Raw genomic sequence first — 20,436 nt, forward strand, 5'->3', positions numbered from 1 at the left:
ATCCAAGGGGAGGTGGACGCAATTAGGCATATTCCTGAAACTCTGGTGGAAGTTTCTAATGGAAATTAAGAAGTCAGGGGAAGTTCCTCTGGCATATTATTGGACCTTTCTTATAAAGATAAGGACTGGAAAATACATTGTGTAAGTAACTGTTTATAAACAGTATATGAGGATTCACAGCCAGAACAAAACTGCATGCAAGGAGAGCATCCAGCATGAGAGCTGGGAGGCTGTGAGCCACGCTCCCACTCAGCCCCTGTGGGACCTCATCACACCTCATCCCTCCTCTGTCTCCCAACCACCGGCGTGGATGCTGCCACATGGACATGGTGGGTCAGAGAGGTCTTGGTGCCCCGGGCACCATGGGCTGGGGTTGAACCCTTCCTGGGGGACCTTTTTCCACCTCCTGGGGGGCTTGGGCAGTTCTGGCTGGTTGTGGGTCAGCTCCTGTGCTTGTCACATTCTTATGGCAGTGTGGGGATGCACTCAGCTCCCATGCCATGGGGCTGGTGCTGAGCTGAGTCCCACCAGGGCTATGGCCAGTGGGGACTCTGCTGTTCCCTTCCAGCCCCAGGTGAGAGAAGGGTTTCTTGGGGTGGGAGAGCCCTGTGGTGCGGGAGGCGGTGATGTGGGGCAGGATGAGGGCTGGCAGTGGGGCCGGGGTGGGAGGGGAAGAGGCCAAGGGCAGGGAACGATGCTCTGCAGGCTCAGAGGAAGTGTGAGCACCGCTGCCTGCCGGGGACCACACACGCCTGGCACTGCCACTGGCTGGGCAAGGCGTGTCTGCAGCACCAACATGGTAGGTCCTGCTCCTTTCCTTGGGGATGACTCAGGGTCTGCCTGGAAAAGGGGATTTGGAGGAGGGCAGGGCTATGGGCAGGCACTGAGAGGAACCAGTGCCACTGTCAGGGGCTGTGGGACACACACAGGCTGCTCCAGAGACACCCTGCCCGGGTGACCCCAGGCACACAGGGCACTGCCACTGCAAGGCAGATGCCAGCCCTGGCTGAGCAGGAAGGGCTGGGAGGCCACAGGACATGCCCTGGATTTAGGGACTCCGCAGGAGTGAACTGCATTGCCAGCAGTGTCTCCCTCGCTGCTCAGCTGTGCTGCAGGCACAGTCCCCCAAAGTGCCTCCCTAGAAGGGCCCTTTCTGCAGCAGAGCCATACCTGGCAGCACCATCCATGCCTGTGTGTGAGCTGGCACAAGAAATGTGCCCTCATGTCCACCAGGACTGCCTGGCAGCACTATGGGTGTGTGTGAGCCTCTTGGGATGTGCGTGCTCACATCTCCCTCCCTGTCAGGGCACTGCTGTGGGACTGCAGTCTGCTGGGAGGACATGGACTCTGGGCTCTCTTGGCATCTACCTGGGCATCGCTGCCATCACATGGGGTAAGTCACCCACCGCCCGCTCAGTGAGCCCCGTGTGACCCTGCTGCAGGTCTGGGAAACTGGAGCAGGGCAGCTCCAGTGTTATTTTGGAGGGTCATCAGTCACAACCCTTGTGGCTGCCAGCTCCCGGGCTGGATCCTCCTGGGCTGGGAGGGGGCTGTGTCTGCTCAGGCCGGCTTCCTCCAGGCAGTCCACGCTCCCCCAGGGTGAGCTCGGCCGTATGTGGGGTCCCTGCAGGGTGTCTGGTTCCCCACATGCAGCATGGCAGCTGCTGCACCCTACTGTGAACTGGAGAAAGGCAGCAGCAGCTCTACCCGCTGCCTACACCCACGCCTGTGCTGCAGAGTTGGGCATGGGCATGGACATGGGCACAGGACACACAGGTGCAAGGGTTGGGAGCACAGCTGGGGCAGCACCACACAGAACTAGAGCTGCTAATTGACATCAGGAGGAGAAATCAGAGTAGAAAAGAGTTTGGTTTTGCTGCCTGTAGGATATTTCCTTCACATGCTGGCATTGCACAGAGCAAAACCTGCTGTTGACTGCTCTGTCCCTGGAAATCCTCTGTGAGCTGAATTATTTTCCAAAGGACCTTTCATGACTGAGCTAAGGAACAGAAATGAGGCAAATGCAGAAGTGTTAGGAGGAGTCTGAGATTTAGCTCTGAGGGGAAAACAAAAATGGAAAGACAGCTGGAGTGTGGAGGGTGCTGAGCACCACCCTGGGAAGAGGTATCAGGGCTGCCAAGGGAGCCAAGGGGTTGGCTGGGGAGTCAGTGAGGGCCAGGAGGGGGCAGTGGGAACTGAGGATGGGGCAGGCTCCCAGAAAGTGCCCTGAGCTCCTGTCCTGGAGCCCCAAATTCCCAAAAGGGAAAGATGAGGGCTGTAGTGGGAAACCACATTTTCCTCAGCTTCAGTTTTTGTTGAACAAAGTGGATAGTTTGCTCTTTCACAAGGAAAACTAGACAAATTATGAGAATTTACTTAGAAAAATATATAATTATTGGCCAAACTACAGCTCTAATTAGACTTGAGAAGCCCTAAATTTGCATCTATTCTGTGATGCCCAGACCTTTGTATAACTGCAGTGTGGTGTGCTCTCCTGAGACACAAGGCACCCCAGGCTGGTTGTTTGGAGCAGGCTTTTATTCCCATATCACTTTCTGACAAATGAAAATATGAATACCATATCACTTTCAGCTGTTGTGGAGATATCTACTTTTGGGGAGAAGGGGGGAAGCTTCTTTTTGTGGCTAAAACCCTTTGATTGCGTAAAGTTGTGGTGTGAAATGCAGTAAATAAGAGCAGGGTTTCAGCAAAGTGTCCTTCACTTGTGGCTATGGGTTCCAGTTAATCTCTGGCCATGCCCTGCCTGGTAGGCATGACCAGGATGTGAGTTTGACTTTTGTAAGATCTTGTTTTGCAACACTGAGTTTTACAAGACTCCTCAGACCATCTCTAGCTCAGATGAGCAGGTTGGGATCCAAATGCTTTTGGGAGTGAGGGCATACCTGTTGCTCTGCCTTGCTCCAATCTGACTCTGATGTAACACTGTAAAGGAAGAAAACCAAAGTGGCACACTTCTGCACTCAAGGAAGGAACCGTGTTTAAGGAACCGTCTTGAAGCGGGGTTTTCCCCTTTGGGAAACTTTTTTGTGGGCAGGGGAACAGGGCCATGGGGCTGGGTTTTCAATACTTGTGTTGGAGAAGGGGTTGGCATCACCACTTGGGGTCCTTCTGCCACCTGCACTCTGCCTGCCCCATGTTGCCCACTGTCTCAGCCTTCACCCTGTCTCCCCCATCTTCCTCATCCCTGTGCCATCCCCTTGTTTTCAGTTCCTTCTGCCATGCCTGATCTACCCAGGTTTCCATGTACCCTTAGAGCCCCATTCTCATCCACATTTGCCCTTTCATCCCATCTCCTCACTCAGCTGATCACTGGCCAGGCTTAGACCACCCTCATGCCCTAAGGGATCCCATCCCTGACCTGGCTTCATCCTTTCTGCATTGATCCCAGACTTCACCTTCTCTCACAGGCATGGTATTGTGGGAGGAGGTGGGTGCCTGGAAGTACTACTACAGTGACCGAGGGGACTACACATGGGACCAGACCAGGAATTACTGCCAGACCTTCTTTACCGACCTGGTGGCAATCCAGAACAAGGAGGAGATCGAGTACCTCAACGAGAACCTGCCCCGCCATGGGACCTACTACTGGATTGGCATCCGCAAGCTGGGAGGCATCTGGACCTGGGTGGGCACCAGGAAGGTTCTGACAAAGGAGGCAGAGAACTGGGCAGTTGGGGAGCCCAACAACCGCCGCTCCAACCAGGACTGCGTGGAGATCTACATCAAGCGGAAGGAGCAGTCGGGCAAATGGAATGACGAGCCCTGCAGCCGGAAGAAAAAGGCGCTGTGTTACAAGGGTTAGTAGGGGGACTGTGGCCCAGACCTGGATTGGGTGGGCTGGGGACCACCAGGGTGGCCAGCAGCTCCTGATGACCATCCTCTGTGTGTGCAGCCTCCTGCCAGCCCTCCTCATGCAGCCAGCGCGGCGAGTGCGTGGAGACCATTGGGAGCTACCGCTGCGAGTGCTACCCCGGCTTCCACGGCCCCGAGTGCCAGTATGGTGAGCCATCCATACCCATCCTTCCCTCCCTGCTGGAGAGCCTGAGCCTTGGTGGCAAACTGGGCAAGTTCCCTGTGCTCCTAACGGGCTGGCAGTGATGTATCTCTCCCAGTTGTGCAGTGTGCTGAGCTGAAGCCCAAGGGAGCGCACATGAACTGCAGCCATCCCTACGGAAACTTCAGCTACAACTCCACCTGCATGTTTGGGTGCCAGGAGGGGTTCAAGCAGCAAGGGATGGGCACGCTGCGGTGCCTGCCTTCCCAGGAATGGTCAGCAGACATCCCCATCTGCACAGGTAGGACCTCTCAGGGCCTGGGAGTCTCAGGGATACAGCACTGATGCTTTAGGGGGACCAGCACTATGTGCCCAATGCTGCTCAGGCAAGTCTTGCCATGCCCTGCCCTTTGTGGAAGCATCTCCTGGTGCTGATGCAGGAGGCGATTCCCTCATGAGGCTGCAACGAGCAGAGCAGCTGTGAGCTCTGGATAAGCCCCCTGCTCTGCCTGGCTGTCCCAGTGCCCTTGCTCGCTGTCCTGAATTCCACCCAGATGTCAGCACCCTTTGTGCACTAAGCAAGGGGTCAGGATGCTGTCTTAGCACCTCTGTCAACCCAGTGGCACAGTCTTCATCTCTCCAAGCCCACTCTGATCTGCCTTGGAAAGGTGCTTGGCACCTTGAAGGTCCTCAGAAAAAAGAGGGGCTGCTGTCCTGCAGCCAGGGGAAGGGGGTATCCTGGCAGGCCACATCAAGCCACCTTGAACGGGGACAAGGACCCATGAAATGAGGTTAGATATAAGCTGGGAGGGACAGAGCGTGGCAGGAAGCCACAGAGGAGAGAAAGCTGTGGTGTGTTATGCTGCAGGGGCAGGGAAAGTCTTCCTGTTGGTGGTTTGAGGGCTTGCAGCCAGGCCCCACGCGTCCCAGGGAAGTGCTGAGCTTTTTTGGGGATGTGAGAGCCTTGCTCCACCTTTCCTGTGCTGCAGCCTTGCGCAAGGATGGGATGAGCCAAGGACTGGAGCAGACATGGGACGCAAGTGGGGACCCTCTCTACTGGGAGACCCAGCAGAAACTGCCAGGGGCCAAACAGCATCTCTGTACATATATTCTTAAAAAAGAAAGCCTGCCTTGAAGTTAGTGCTGCTAATGATGCCTGTGCAAGGTGTGCCTGTAGTCCAACCTGGTGCTTACTTTAGGCACCTGAGACCAACAAAACTTTCTGCAGTTAAGACAACAGCCATGGAGCTGTGATGTGATTCTCTGTAGTCATCATCCCCAGCAGGGGCAGGAGCTGGCTCCCAATTTTGTGGAAGTCCCCCCAGGCAAGCTAGGCTGTGCCTGCCTGCTCCAGGCTTTTCAAATTCCCAGAGGCTTGTTTTCCCAGCCCCTTGTTTTTTTCCTGCTGGCTGTATGTATGATTGATTCTTGTTTCTTGCAAAGAATCAGATGAGTCAGACGGTTGCTTGTGATAACAAAGCAGTGTTAGTGAGCACTGCCAGTTGGGCTTACTCCAAAAATGAGCAGAGGTTCCTGCTGTGGCGAGGCTGATGGTGCTGTGAGGGCTGTGAAGGACAAGGCTGCCTGCTGTCTCAAACCCTGCCCTGTGCCTGCCTGCAGCTGTTGCATGGTCATTGTTGGCCCAAAAAGGGGCTGGATCACTTGCTCCCATCCGCATGACATGTTCACCAATAGACACCTCTGGGAATTCTGTGGGAAACCAGACTTGCCTGTAAAACAGCTACGAAAGGAAAAGTCTACCTAGGAAAGTATTTGGTGTTGGTCTGAAAGCCGAAGGTACAGTAGATGGGGTGTGTTTCAGCTGGGCTGGGTGATGGGGGTGTTAAATGTCCTCCTGGCACTAACCTGCAGTGGTCCTGCAGGCAGCAGAGCCACTCACCCCAGCAAATGCTGGGTGCTGCCCTGGCATGCAGCAAAGCGCATCCTGGCCACAGCCTGGGGACGCTGGCACACAACCCTTGTAGCCATTGCCGTCATCCCATCTGGTCCTCTACAGCCCCAAAGCCATTCCCCTGCCACTGTGACAAGGATAGAGTCAGGTCTCTGCTCCAATAAAGGAAGGGAGGCAAGTAGACTGCAGCAGGTGTGGTCCTACATCCCAGGGCCTTCAACGCAGGGTAGTGCAAGGGATAAACAGGGCTCTTGCAGAGCAGCAATTGTGTGCCCCCCAGCAAATCACTCGTAGGGCAGAAAAAGCATTGTACCAACTACTGTTTTTGAAGAGGTGAGTCTGGGTGAGAAAGGCAAGCTGAAGACATATGACCACAGCTTTGGTTTCCTTTGATTTGGATTCAGCCCTAATCCTTAGATTTAACCTCATCTATTCTGTCTCTGAGACTTGCTCTCCCATTGCAGCCATCACCTGCCCAGTGCTCAGTGCTCCAGACCAGGGAGAGCTGAACTGCTCCCACCTCCACGGAGACTTTGCCTTTGGCTCCACGTGTGCCTTCTCCTGCCAGACAGGGTTTGCACTCACAGGGTCAGAGAGCCGCCAGTGCACAGCCACGGGGACATGGACAGGGGATGCCCCACGTTGTGAAGGTAGAGCTGCTGCCAGAGTGCAGGGTGTCATTTGCCTTGGGATGACGGTGTGATATTCCCCAGCCCCTTGGTCCCAGAATTTTAGTCTCCCAGTTCCCAAGCTTCTGCTTGAAGTGTACCTCTTCATTCTGCAGCCATTGCCTGCCCAGTGCTCAGTTCTCCAGACTGGGGAGACATGAATTGCTCCCATCTCCACGGCAATTTCACCTTTGGCTCCACGTGTGCCTTCTCCTGCCAGACGGGGTTTGTGCTGATGGGGCCGGAGCATCGGGAGTGCACGGCCATGGGGACATGGACTGGAGACATCCCACGCTGTGAAGGTATTGCTGCTGCTTAAGCTGTCACAGGCCTCTGGTTGACCATGGAATGTTCTCCGGTGTCATGGTCCTTTCATTCCAACAGTTTGTCCTTGTACTCCCCAGACTCCTGCTTGAAGTGTGTCTCTGTCCTTTCAGCTGTCACCTGCCCTGTGCTCAATGCACCAGACCAAGGAGAGTTGAACTGCTCCCATCTCCATGGGAACTTCACCTTTGGTTCTACATGTGCCTTCTCCTGCCAGAAAGGGTTTGTGCTGATGGGGCCAGACACCTCTGAGTGCATGGCCACAGGGACCTGGTCTGAAGACACTCCCCGCTGTGAAGGTAGAGCTACTGCTAGAGCTCAAGGTGTCACTGGCCTTGGGGTCACACTTGGGTTTTTCCAAGCCTCTCAGATCGAACAGTTTAGCCTCATAGTATCTAGGATCCTGCTTGAAGTTTTTCTCTATCCTTGCAGCCATTGCCTGTCCAGTGCTCAATGCTCCAGACTGGGGAGAGCTGAACTGCTCCCATCTGCATGGGAACTTCACCTTTGGCTCCACATGTGTCTTCTCCTGCCAGATGGGGTTTGTGCTGAAGGGGTCAGAGACCCGTGAATGCATGGCCACAGGGACCTGGACTGGGGACACCCCACAGTGCAAAGGTAGAGTTGCTTCTCGAGGTGTCACAGGCCTTGGAGTGACCATGGGATGCTCTTGGGTGTCTTGGTCCTCTCATTCCAACAGCTGAGCCATGTAGTCCACAGACTCTTACTTGAAATGTGCTTCTTTACCCTGCAGCCATCACCTGCCCAGTGCTCAGTGCTCCAGACCAGGGAGAGCTGAACTGCTCCCACGTCCATGGAGACTTTGCCTTCAGCACCATATGTACCTTCTCCTGCCAGATGGGGTTTGCACTGGTTGGGTCAGAGAGGCGTGAGTGCATGGCCACAGGGACATGGACAGGGGATGCAACACGATGTGAAGGTAGAGCTGCTGCTCAAGGTGTCTCAGGCCATAGGTTGACCTGGGATGTTCTTCAGTGTTTTGGTCCTTTCATCCTAAGAGTTTAGCATTGTAGTCCCCAACCTCCTTCCTGAAGTGTTCTTTTTTGCCATGCAGCCATTGCCTGCCCAGTGCTCAGTGCTCCAGACCAGGGAGAGCTGAACTGCTCCCACCACCATGGCAGCTTCACCTTTGGCTCCACATGTGCCTTCTCCTGCCAGACAGGGTTTGCACTGACTGGGCCAGAGAGCCGTGAGTGCATGGCCACGGGAGTCTGGACCGGGGACACACCACAATGCAGAGGTATTGCTGCTGCTCAAGGTGTCACATGCCTCAGGTTGACCATGGGATGTTCCGCAGAGGACCCTCTTGGTCTTCTTGTTCCAACAGTTTAGCCTCATAGTACCCAGGCTCCTGCTTGAAAATGTCTCTCTGTCCCTGCAGCCATTGCCTGTCCAGTGCTCAGTGCTCCAGACCAGGGAGAGCTGAACTGCTCCCACCTCCATGGAGACTTCGCCTTTGGCTCCATGTGTGCCTTCTCCTGCCAGACAGGGTTTGCACTCATGGGGTCAGAGAGCCGCAAGTGCACAGCCACGGGGACATGGACAGGGGATGCCCCACGTTGTGAAGGTAGAGCTGCTGCCAGAGTGCAGGGTGTCATTTGCCTTGGGATGATGGTGTGATATTCCCCAGCCCCTTGGTCCCAGAATTTTAGTCTCCCAGTTCCCAAGCTCCTGCTTGAAGTGTACCTCTTCATTCTGCAGCCATCGCCTGCCCAGTGCTCAGTGCTCCAGACTGGGGAGAACTGAACTGCTCCCATCTCCACGGCAATTTCACCTTTGGCTCCACGTGTGCCTTCTCCTGCCAGACGGGGTTTGTGCTGATGGGGCCGGAGCATCGGGAGTGCACGGCCATGGGGACATGGACGGCACATGCCCCACGCTGTGAAGGTAGAGCTGCTGCCAGAGCTCAGTGTGTCGTTGGCCTTGGGGTGGCACTAGGATGTTCCCCAGCCCCCTGGTCCCAACACTGTAGTATCTCGGGCTCCTTTCTGAGATGTGCCTTTTTACCCTTGCAGCCATCAAATGCTCAGCACTGACCACCCCGAAGATGGGCCAGGCTTCCTGCTCCCACCCACTTGGGGACTTCACCTTTGGCTCCACGTGTGCCTTCTCCTGCCAGAAAGGGTTTGTGCTGATGGGGCCAGAAAGCCGCAAGTGCACAGCCATGGGGACCTGGACTGGGGACACCCCACAATGCAAAGGTAAATCTCATGATCTCACACCTGTCTGGGAGTGCTCTGTTGCAGCAGACTGCTTTCCCCAGTGCCTCAGTCTATGTCAGTTCATCCCCTGGCTTCCCAGCCCAAGTGTCCCTGTCTCACTACCATCAGTCCTGTCCTCTAATACTGCTGCTGTGCTTTATCTCCAGCCATCAGCTGCCCAGTGCTGGACCCCCCCAGCAGAGGCCACCTGAGCTGCTCTCACGTGCATGGGAACTTCACCTACAACTCCACATGCACCTTTTCCTGTGAGGAGGGGTTTGTTCGGATGGGAGCAGAGGTGCTCTGGTGTGAGGCCACAGGGAACTGGACCAGGCATCCTCCTGTCTGTGCAGGTATGGTGCAGGAGCAGACCCCCCTGCTCCTCTAGTGCTGCGGGGGGGTCCAGCTTTCTTGCAAGTGCATCTTGAATGTGGTGAGGGCACTCCAGGGGCTGAGAAGTCCTGGCAACTTTCTAACTTGGGGGTCTGTGGATCTGTTTCAGAGGATGGTGCCTTCTTAAAGCAAGTCCTGGCTTACAGCAGTGGCACAGCCCTGACAGTAGCTGGTCTTGTGCTCTCTGGGGGGCTCATTGCCATCCTTGCCAAGCGCCTCAGTGACAGAGGTATGGAAACACCTCCCACAGCCCACAATAGCTTTGTCCAGGGGCTCTCAGGCAAGGTGGTTACAGAGTCCCTGGGGAGGGTGGGATGATCAGAAGAGTTTAACAGTGTGACTGCCTCAATCCAAGTGTCTTATTTGCTGCAAGTTGCACGGTTCCGTGGCAGTTTGTTGAGCTGAAAGTGTCAGCAGCCAGCTTTGGAGGGCAGAGCCAGATAAACACCCTCACTGTGAAGAAGACAGGAAATGCTTCTGCCCCTCCCCACTCCATCCCATACTTCTGCTCCAGCTTCTCATGATCTTCACTAAACATCTGTTTTTTTCTTTTCTATCTGTTCTGTCCCCATGGATATTTCAACACCATTATCAGAGGAGAAGAAGAAGCTCCTGAACCCCACCAGGTGAGAGCCATTCCCTGTGACTCTCACAGCCCAGTGGTCACTGTTGTCACTCAGATCTGCCTGTGCGAGGCTGCTTTTATATGCAGTGGGAGCATCTTGGGGGCTGACAGGGCTGTGTTAACACCTGCCCTTCACACACTCCTGCACTGTCCAAGGTGACACCCTTGTGTTTGCCCTGCAGTGACCTAGGATCACCAGGCATCTTCACCAATGCAGCGTATGATGCCAACCTGTGAGGTGAGTGCTGTCAAGACACTCACAGCACCCTGTTCAAAATTCACCTGAGCAGCCATCCTCCTGGCTGGAGTGCTCCCAGGTGGGGACACCCTTGGGGACCAAAGTGGGTAACTCCAGCTCCATCTCTTCTGTGCTTCCAGCCTGCCCATGACTGAACCCCACTGTGTCCCCCAGTGCTGCAGGCCCAGCGGGAGCTGCTGGTGGGGCCCAGAGGGACTCCACGCCTAGAGCTGCAGCCCGGACCAGCGCTGCCTGTGGAGACTGTGCCCACACTGCACATACCACCAGCAGGGGAAGCTGCCTCCAGGAAAGGTGGCTGGAGACCTGTCTGGGGCCATGGGCCACTGTCTCATGTGGGCAGCCTGCTGCTCGACCCGTGGACATTCTCTGTGAATTTGGACATTCCCCCTCGGCTGCCCCAGGGACGGGCTTGTGTCAGCAGGGCCCAAATAAATGCCTGTGTCCAACCAGTGTCTCTGTGTGCTTGGGAGGGGGGGAAGGTCTCCATCAAATAGTGTGGCCAACAGGACCAGGGAAGTGATTCTTCCCCTCTACTCGGTACTGCTGAGGCTGCACTTCCAAGTACTGTGTCCAGCTCTGGGCCCTTCAGTTCAGGAAGGACATTGAGGTGCTGGAGCAGGTCCAGAGAAGAGCAACAAGGCTGGTGAAGGGACTCAAGCACAAGTGCTGTGAGGAGAAGCTGAGGGAGCTGGGGTTGTTCAGCCTGGAGAAAAGGAGGCTCAGGGGAGACCTCATCACTCTCTACACCTCCCTGAAAGGAGGTTTTAGCCAGCTGGGGATGGTCTCTTCTCCAGGGCAACTAGCAACAGGATGAGAGGACACAGTCTTAAGCTGTACCAGGGGAGGTTCAGGTTGGATATTACGAGGAATTTCTTCACAGAAAAGGCGATTAGACATTGGAATAAATTCCACAGGGTGGAGTCACCGTCCCTGGAGGTGTTTAAGGAAGGAAAGACTGGATGTGGCACTCAGTGCCATGATGGTGTTGGGTCACAGACTGGACTCAGATCCTAGCTGATTCTGTGACTCTGGGGGGTGGGACACCGAGCCGCGCCCGTGTGAGCCCCGTGCGGGCCCCGCTCCGGCCGCTCCCGGCCCCGCCCCGCGCAGTGTCCGGCGGCGGCCGCCGTCGGGGGCGGTGCTGCCGGAAGCAGACGTGTGTTTCGGGAGGAAAGGGAAGCGATGGCGGCGGCCAAGGCCGAGTGGGAGCCGGCGGGGCTGTTGCCCGCCGCGGGGGGCGGCCTGGACTGGGGTGAGCGGGGCTGGGGGGGCCGGGGCGGCGCGGGGCTGCCCGGCCGGGTCGGGCCGGCGCTGAGCCCCTTGTCTCTCCCGCAGAGGCGGTGCTGGGCGAGGAGCTGAGCGAGCTGCTGGGCGCCGCGGCCCCGAAGGACGAGCCCGACGTGAGTACCGGGAGGGGACGGGGGCGGCGGGGGCCGGGCTGCCCGTTCGGCCAGGGGGGTGACCCGCGGGGGTCCCCCCGGGGCAGCCCGGCAGGAGACCGTGGTTTCCCGGCCTTCACCCTGCGTGAGTCATTGGGATATCGATCGCTTAACAAACTGTGGGTCTCAAGGCCGGAGGTTGAAGGTGTAAAGGGGAGAGTCCAAGGTGAGAGCTGGCGGTGCCGTGCCCAGGAGGTGCCGTGCCCGGGAGGTGCCGTGCCCGGGAGGGGCGGTGCTGTCGCTGCCCCAGGGAAGGCGAACCCCGCAGGGCAGCGCTGCGGGAAGGGAGAAGCGTGGGCGCCTTACACCTGCATCCACCGGGGCTCGGCTTTACCACCCTGCCTGTTAGATGGCTTCGTGTTTTCTTCTTTACTGTAGGATTTTCTCCAAAAACCTTCGCTTGCAACCTTATGCATTAATCCCCGTGTGTTTTGCTGTCCAGCTGCACATACCACTTTTTCTTTCCCGGGGCACCTGTCTCGTGGATTCTCCATTCCATATTCTTCCTCTTGCCTTCTCTGTGCTCACTGTGTCCTGACTCATCTCCGGCACAACCCCTGGGTAATCCAACATAAATCTCAGGCACTAAGAGCCTTCCTACAGGTGTTGTAGAGCCACTGACTGGAGAAAACGTTGGAACTGCATGATTGTACAAGGGAAAGGTAGTGCCCGTCAGCAGGTTGGCATTAGTTGCCTGTGTGGAGGCTCTTACTGCACAGCTTGGGCTGTGGGTTTTTGTCATTCTTCCTATCAGTGTACTCTGATGAGTTTTCTCTTCATTCTAACTTGTAAGTAGTAACATCTGTGCAGACTTTTTGAGCCTCCCTTTACGGCCAAGTTGAGAATGTAAGGAAAAGGTACACTTGCAGGATGGTTTTTAGTAAGAAAATCTTTGTCGTGTGTTTGTGTGAGTTGGGTATGTCATGTTTGTTTTTTTCATGCAAGTTCTCATAAAATGCCACATTTGCATAGAGAACTGGGACTTACAGATGCACAAGCACAAAAAATGGAGCAAAACTCCCAATTGTTGTTTCAAAGGTCCCATGATAAATCATATGTATGAAGTGATTTTAATCTTTTTTTCTTGTTTGTTTCTTTTTATTTTTGTTGGAAAAGGAAATTGGGGTCCGTGGCTTTAGAAAATGATGATGTCAGTTTATTCAAATATAGGGTGACCTTATATATACTGTTCATCAAGTCTTAAACAAATCAGTACTTGTGTCTCTTTTCCTTCTGGTAAACCATCCCTAATGATGCTTTTGTTTATAAGATGCTTTGAGATGTAATGATGGAAGGACATTAAATAAATTTTTCAAGGCAGACCTGTGTTTTATTTGAGGTGGTTCAATGAGTGGACTTAGAATTTTTGGTTTAGAAACTACCGATAAGGGTATGATAATTAGTGATGGTCTTAAACTGACATGCTCCTTTCCTACAGGTCTAAGGTTTAAAATAAGCCTTGTCTTGTATGTTCCAGTTGAGAAATTCTCCTTTAAGGACTTTTATCTCTGCGTGCCTTAAGGCAACTGAAGTGATAGTTGTATTGTTCTGGTTTGTTTTCTGGAGCTGTAAGAATGTGCACATAATGGTTGGTGGTGTCAATATATCTTTCTTTTTGTCTTGTCTCTTTTTCTGAACTGTCATTTCAGGAAAATGATCTCTATAACTTTCATTTTGATTTGGATTTGATGTCTTGGGACTCAGACCTTTGGAATATTACAGGCCATGCTTATACAGGTAATTAATCTTCTGTATTTTGCAGGTGTGACTCTTACCCCTCTGCCCCACAAGGGTGAGCTGTTACAACTTAGTGGTAACTTATGTGAAGCTATTCACTTCCCTACAGCTGTGTTATGAGAAGTTGTGCTGTGTAGGGCAGGTACAGCTGGCAAGGACTGCCCTACAAGCTAAGCTGTTTAGTACCTTTAGTTTCACTATGTTTTCTGCTGTGCTTTGCTTCAGGAATTAGATAGCTGGTGTAGAGCAGTGTGTGTCCTTTACTGATCTCTCCTTGCTAAAAACTTGTGCAGTAAAATTTCCTTATCTGCCTCTTGCAGATGACAGTGTGAAGACAGAACCCTTATCACCAGCCACTTCAAACTGTTCGGTCCCTTCTCCGTCGTCTGTGGACTCTCCAGTGCAGAATGTGCCTGTATGCAGAAACCTCCATGTGATACATATTAGCAACAAAAGCCCAGTGATTTACTTTTCTGATCAAATTCGTGGCATAAGAGGAAACATTTTTCCAACCCATGCAAAAGCACCTTTCCTTCAGTGGCATTGTCTTACCTCTCTGTGACCCATTCGAATAAGAGCATGTTCAGTTCCTTTTCCTCTGTTATGTTTATTAGCCTGGTTGCCAAACAAAATGCCTTCTAAAGGCTTCTGAGTCTAGCAGTTGCTGGCCTCTGCCTTGCATTGCTCTGCTGATGAGCAGAAGTACTTGTTGGGGTTTTTTTAGTGGTACTTGGCATTGACCAGGATAAAACTGCAGAACAAAACCTTTCTCCTGTTTGCTGCAGCAGCAACACAAAAGTGATGAAAAGTAGATATACTCTGAACTGCTAGTAGACACTTCTCTGTGTTTCTGAAGCATTAATCTCATGTACTTTCTGTGTGCAGGATGATGTGGACTTCAGCTGTAGCTCCCAGATGTCTCCCATCTCTCTCTACAGCAAGAGCTGCAGGAGCCCTGCATCCCCCGAAGGAGATGGGGGGAAGAAGCCTGCTGTCAGCATCTCTTCTCGATCTGGTATGAGAGATAGAGCTACTTTGCGATTTACTTTGATCCTATAGCTAGTATGTGTGTTGTATATGAATGATTAACTAACAGACTATAGATATCCTGTCATTTCTGACTTGAATTTTTGATCAGATATCTTTATTTTTAACAAATATTATAGATAGGTTAAAAAAAAACATACCAAAAGCCATTTTATTATTGCTTGAATTCTTTATTTTGTGCCTTCTGTTCTGACTTTTTTTCCTTTTCTAGGAAATAATTCTGTGAGGAACCTGAAGAGGTGTAATCAGACAGTGTCCAGGCCTTTGATACAGCCCAAACCCCTTTTGCCTGCTGTGCCTGAAGCTCAGGCTAACATTGGCGTCCCAGCTAAAACCATCATTATTCAGACTCTTCCCATGCTTGTACCACTGCCAAAGAGTCAGCCAGTTGTTAACATTCAGCCAGCACCTCCTAAAGGTAGGTGAATTGTCCTGACTGAGCCAGGTCTTGGGGGTAACTTTGTCTGTTCGGGTTGGCTGACAGAATGAAGTGAGGTTTGGTGCATGAAAGGGAAGGGGTAGGAGAAAAAGGGGTCCTACATGATTGGCTGAAAAAGCTTAAGGCTGAGAAGGTGGCCTTACTCCTCTCATAGAGTCCTATGAGAAACAGCCCTTACCTGGGTGTTATTTGGAAAGGAAGACACTGGATTATAATAATTCCATTATTTGGAATGGAAGACAGAGACTGTGCTGAACTGTGGAGATAAAACTGCTGATTGGGAAAGATCTGTAGGGACCCTCTGCTGTGCTCTGCTTGTGATGTCAGGTGGTGCATAATGTGGTTACAGTGTTGTTCTGTTGTAACCAAAGGAAGGTCCAGCTGAATCAGGGTGGCTTGAATGAAGCTGGAAAGCTTGGGGAAAGTGGTAAAAGCTTTTTTTTTTTTGCCCGCATGAAACTGCCACAGGATGGTGGGAACATGAGTTTATGACTTTTTATCTCTCTAAACAGCATCAAATAGAATGTTGTGAAATCTGCTAAAAACTGAGAGCTGTGTCAGAGGTTAGAAAAGTTCCTTACAGCTGCAAGCTGATGCAAACTAGAGGCAAGTGATTTCCTGTCCCCTGATAACTCTTCATGCCTGCATAAGCCTAGGTCACAGTCAAAGCATAAGTAATTTCACAATCCCTAGAGTTTTGTGCAGTAAGGTTATTTGGGTGTTAACGTGATGATGAAGGTGTACTTGTGTTTGTAAAATGCCAGTGTGGGACCACTGAACACATTTAACCCAAAATTCATTGTCAAATTAATTAAACGTTTCGTATCCCTCCAACATACACTTTATTCAAGGCAATTTGTCATTAAGAAAAAAATCTAGTCATCCATGAACAATTCCTGAAGTTGCCCTGTAACCGATTTTTGAAGTAGCTTGAGCCTTCATTTCTGAATCCAAAGCCTTATTTCAGTCTCCAGCTGAGGCTGTGGGGACACTGGTTGCGTTGCAGGAATTGTCAGGTGCAGTTGCTCGTTTCACCAGCTGATGGCCACAGTCCCTTGCGGTTGAATGCCCAGGCACTGAGGCGTGGAAGGAAAGGGAGACAAATTGTTAAGGGCATGTATCTAGAAATTATTGCAATAGTGAAAAATTTGTCTTCGTTACTAATTGCTCTTCCATCAGGAGTTCAACCAAATCTGGAGACACTGACGTTTGTTACAAAGTGCCTAAGATTGTTAGACTGCTTAAAACACAGGTCAGCACAGTCAGCGTGACCTAATTCTTATTCCTTCTGATGTTCCAGCTGATAAAATACCATCTGGAATAAGGAATGTTGGGGATAGGGAGTTTTTGGATGTAAGTATAGTACTGTGAAGATCAGCTTCTCCTTTTCCCTGAAGAAAAGTCAGGGCAGTAGTTTCTGTGAGACAGTATAGAGGAAATACTTTTGGGAAAGTATTTCCATGTGATGTTTAAGTGGTGATATGTTTAAAAATTCTATTGTGCCACTTCCATAATGGAAACCATAAGGATCTTTTTTCATCCCCTGCATATGACAGGTTGGAGCTACCAGTTTGAAATATCCCATTATCTTCAAAGGAGCATGAGAAATCGTATTTTTACAGTCCCTTTTATAAAAGCTTAAAGGAGAAAGCATGGTCTTAGAGCATCACATCCTTTATACATAAAAAAAATTTGAAATAGTCTCAAATTCACCGTTTAAGGTTCTTAAATAGGGTAGTACTAACTCATCGTGTCTTCAAGACTGTGTCTGCAAAAAAAGGGAGATCTGATCCTGCACCCCATACATAAAAGATCTTGGCACTAGGTATATTACTTCATTTTTTGCCTTCCAGAAGATTGGGTAAATGCTGTAATACACTGTCGTGCGTTTTGGTTGGAATGCTCAGCTGGAATGTGCTGTTTCTGAAAGCTGGCGAGGTCATCCTGTTACAAAGGATTAGAGAGACGTTAATGTGTTTTCAGACAACAAAATATTACTCAAGCACCTGCTTGAGTTAAATGTAGTTGTTGGACTGAAATTTCTTGGACGTGACTGTTTTTAATTCCATTTCAAAGTCTGTCAAAATTACCTCATTTTTTCTGCCTGCTTTTCTTTAAACTCTGTTCAGCTTGTGCATAAACTTTCTTGCATAAAACATTTTTTAAAACTAATGGTCTTAGTGTGAATTGAAGCTTTAGCATAAGTTTTGAAAGTGTAACTTGCATTGTTCTTTTTTGTTCATCTTCTGTCTCTATGCTATTTTGTATCAGTCAGTGTAGTATGAGTCAATTCTGTGTAGTAAGTTTTCCATTGAATACAGCAATAAAGTAGGTATGAACAAAGGGGAGAAGGAGGATTGAGGAAAGCTGGCTAACTTCTTTGAAAAAGTTGTCCAGAGTGCTTCAAGTGTTAGCAATACTGAAATGAGTAATGTTTATAATAAGTGTTGGATTTTATTAACTTTGAAGAGCTTTTGGGAGAGAGTTTGATTTATTGGATCCCTTTAATATATGTAAGTTTAGTTTACAGGGTGGATTAAAAATCCTGCAAACTTCTAAAGTTTTTTTTTCTGTTCCTATTCTGTGCAATATACTAGTGGATCTGAGATAAATTGTGCAAGGCAGGTGGGGAAGCAAGGCTTTCTACCTCCTCTATCAGTATGACCCTACTGTACACCAAAGTGATGGTGTACAAATCCACTGCATAGGTGCTGAACTCTGCTGTTTGTTCTTGTGTTCCAGGTCAATCAGTGGTGCTCCCCCAGCCCTCCGTGGTGCAGCTTCAGGCTTCTGGGGTGCTTCCTGCTTCCCAGCCAGTCATTGCTGTCACTGGAGGGACCACACCACTTCAAAACCACACGGTGAATGCGTTGCCTCCAGCTGCTGGAAATGGCTCCACAAGTGGGAAAATACCAGTGACTAAGCCCTTGCTTCAAGGCAGCACACCAGCAATGGGGCTGGATGTAAGTTCTGACTGTGTGTGATAGCTGATAACCAAGGCTTGGAAACAGCTCTCAGTTACCTATTGTATAATAGGTATTGTGGCACCTAATGGGATAACCAGATCCCTTCAGAGTCTCAGGGAAACTCTAATAGGATTTCTAACGTTAAACAGGGAGTCTGGCAGCTTGGCAGAGAACGGGGATGAGCAGCTTGATATCTGCTGACCTACCTGGAGTTGCAGACCAGGGATGCAGGCATAGCAAAAGACAGTGATGATACATTTTTTCCATCATTTTTCTTCTCAAGTGCAAGCTCTCAAGGTCTCTTACATACAGGAAGATATATCTTATTTTTGATTAGTGCTAAACCATTTTTCTAATCCATATAATAAAAACACTCCTTTTGAAATAAATGAATTGGAAATGTCACTGTGTAGTTCTTTTTCCATCCCCCTTTATCTCCCCAGATTTTACTTATGATTTTTAGAAACTTCAGGTATTGAGTTTCATATGAGCTTAATCTCTTCAGGCTCCCTTTTGGTCATATACTGTATGAGTAGAAAAGGTGTAAGCTCTCAACAATCCCTGTGCAAATAAAGAAGTTTTTCCATAGTAGCTCACAATAAGCAGTAGGTGTAAACAGAAATAGCTTTTGATATGTGTGGGGTTTTTTTTCCCCTTTCAGCTTTGACATCTTAACTAGATAGAGAGCTGGGTGTTAAGTTGATTTAGTTCCTAGTAATTTGGAGCTGCTTTGGTTGCATTTTGTTGTCCAAAGAAGGCATAGTTGTGAAGAATACCAAAGCTTCTTGATTGTGGCTTTTAAACTCTGAGTGTTGTTCTTCAGTGTCATATTCTGGAAGCCATTGTGAGCTGAGGGTCCTATCACGTCTCTCAATGTAAGGGAGAAAGCACTGGTGTCCATTCACATGGAATTTTGCTGTATTAGTTTATTAGCAGTGCAGATCACTGTATGTGCCTTCAGCTTCTTTGGAGGGATGTTGCTGTACAGTTTCCTCATGTCTGAGAATTGCCACTTGTGCTTGATATTAAATTTTCCTCACTAATTGTATTTGTGTGGGGGCTGCATTTTATAATGAAAAATAACGTGCTACAAATAATTCAGGAGACAGAGTGCAATGAAAACTTGATATTGAATTCACGAGAAGCTAACAAAGTTCTGACAGGAGACAGTTAAGAGCACTGCATTTTTAAATGGTATTTGCCTGCTATACAAAGCCAAACTGAAGAGACCTATCAGCAGTCATTTGATTTGCAATTCCCTGTAACCAGGACTACTAACATGGCACCTTGCCATTGTCTGAATATAAGGGTTAATTGACAAAACCCACTTACTGTCATTTTACTCGATGTACACACCCATGACAGTCACTAGTCAAATGTGTAGCCGGGTAATGATCAGCTGTTTGTTTCGAAGGATGGTTGCATGGGTATTTCCACCCAAAGCTGTTTTAGGGCAGCAGTTTTAGGGCTTGTGAAATACTGCACATTGTACCTGTGTTTGTTGAAACGTGAAGGAACAGTTGCAAATGCTCTTCGGCACATACTGTGAAAAAGGGCTTTGAGAAGGGACAAATGTTTTGGGATTCAGCTGGCGCCAGCAGGGTTAAAACATCTCGCGGCTGCCTCGGACGCCATATGTGGGCTCAGAGCTGCACAGATGTAGCTGTCATTTGAGCTCTGTAACACGTGTTTTTGTTTGCTAATCTGAGCAGATGTTGTGGGATAAAAAGAAACACTGCAGGACTTTCTTTTGGGCTTAGGAGGGATAAACTGTTGGCTTAACACTCAGCCCTTGCAGTGGGTTATACCGAGATGGGCCGATAGCAAGCCGTTGGCGTGAGGCCCCTCGTGGTGCACGTCCTGGTGGCACACGTTTGTGCAGCCTGCCAGCCGTGGGGAAGTGCCAGGCTTTCTGGGCAGTCACTCCTCACTGGGAAACAACCTTCCACTGGGAAGTTGAACAAAAGAAACGCTGCCTAAGCAGGCCACTCTTCCGGTTGAAGGAAAGAGGCTCTTAATGAAAAGAAACAGATTGCCTTTCCTGTTGCAGTTAAATGATATGAGGGCATAAACTGTAGGTGTGTGAAGCAATTCGGTTTGTGTCCTTATAGGGCCTTTCTCTCATGTTTCCACTTCGTAGTGAGAAAGGATTTAATTCTGCCTCCCAGTTATCTTGATTAAAAAAATTTCAAAATCTAGAAAAAATTAGATTATGAAAAGTTCCTTCAGCATAGATGTGGATTTCTATTGAAACATTTTTTCTCTGCTGTACATTGTGTAATATTCATATGAAATAAACTCAAGAAAACCCAGAACTTCCATAAGAACAGACAAAAAACTTGTATAGGTTTTGCATTCCTGCATTTGAGATGCATCATTAAAGAGAGCAG

General features: G+C 50.2%; 2 protein-coding genes across 3 annotated transcripts in view; both read left to right on the plus strand.

The window, feature by feature from the left end:
• The first annotated feature begins 684 nt into the window (after positions 1-684).
• On the plus strand, positions 685-10,857 carry LOC127478649 (P-selectin-like). The gene is made up of 19 exons (XM_051804629.1): positions 685-799; positions 1,306-1,393; positions 3,429-3,818; positions 3,914-4,021; positions 4,134-4,316; positions 6,392-6,577; positions 6,712-6,897; positions 7,033-7,218; positions 7,352-7,537; positions 7,674-7,859; positions 7,995-8,180; positions 8,322-8,507; positions 8,642-8,827; positions 8,956-9,141; positions 9,309-9,494; positions 9,644-9,763; positions 10,130-10,160; positions 10,342-10,397; positions 10,538-10,857. The coding sequence occupies exons 1-18, from the start codon at positions 695-697 to the stop codon at positions 10,394-10,396; spliced, it is 2,940 nt and encodes a 979-aa protein (XP_051660589.1). The 5' UTR covers positions 685-694; the 3' UTR covers position 10,397; positions 10,538-10,857.
• Positions 10,858-11,528: 671 nt separating this feature from the next.
• ATF6 (activating transcription factor 6) overlaps positions 11,529-20,436 on the plus strand; it is a 77,655-nt gene continuing 68,747 nt past the window's right edge. For both annotated transcript variants that reach the window (XM_051804664.1, XM_051804674.1), the window contains exons 1-7: positions 11,529-11,670; positions 11,754-11,818; positions 13,507-13,594; positions 13,915-14,009; positions 14,480-14,609; positions 14,853-15,059; positions 17,823-18,043. In XM_051804664.1, the coding sequence (XP_051660624.1) occupies positions 11,601-11,670; positions 11,754-11,818; positions 13,507-13,594; positions 13,915-14,009; positions 14,480-14,609; positions 14,853-15,059; positions 17,823-18,043 (876 nt within the window). In that variant the 5' untranslated portion in view covers positions 11,529-11,600. The remainder of the gene's footprint in view (positions 11,671-11,753; positions 11,819-13,506; positions 13,595-13,914; positions 14,010-14,479; positions 14,610-14,852; positions 15,060-17,822; positions 18,044-20,436) is intronic.

This window comes from Manacus candei, unplaced genomic scaffold (genome assembly GCF_025592945.1).
Source record: "Manacus candei isolate 608988 ecotype Guabito, Panama unplaced genomic scaffold, ASM2559294v1 h1tg000005l, whole genome shotgun sequence".
Taxonomy (NCBI): Eukaryota; Metazoa; Chordata; class Aves; order Passeriformes; family Pipridae; genus Manacus; species Manacus candei.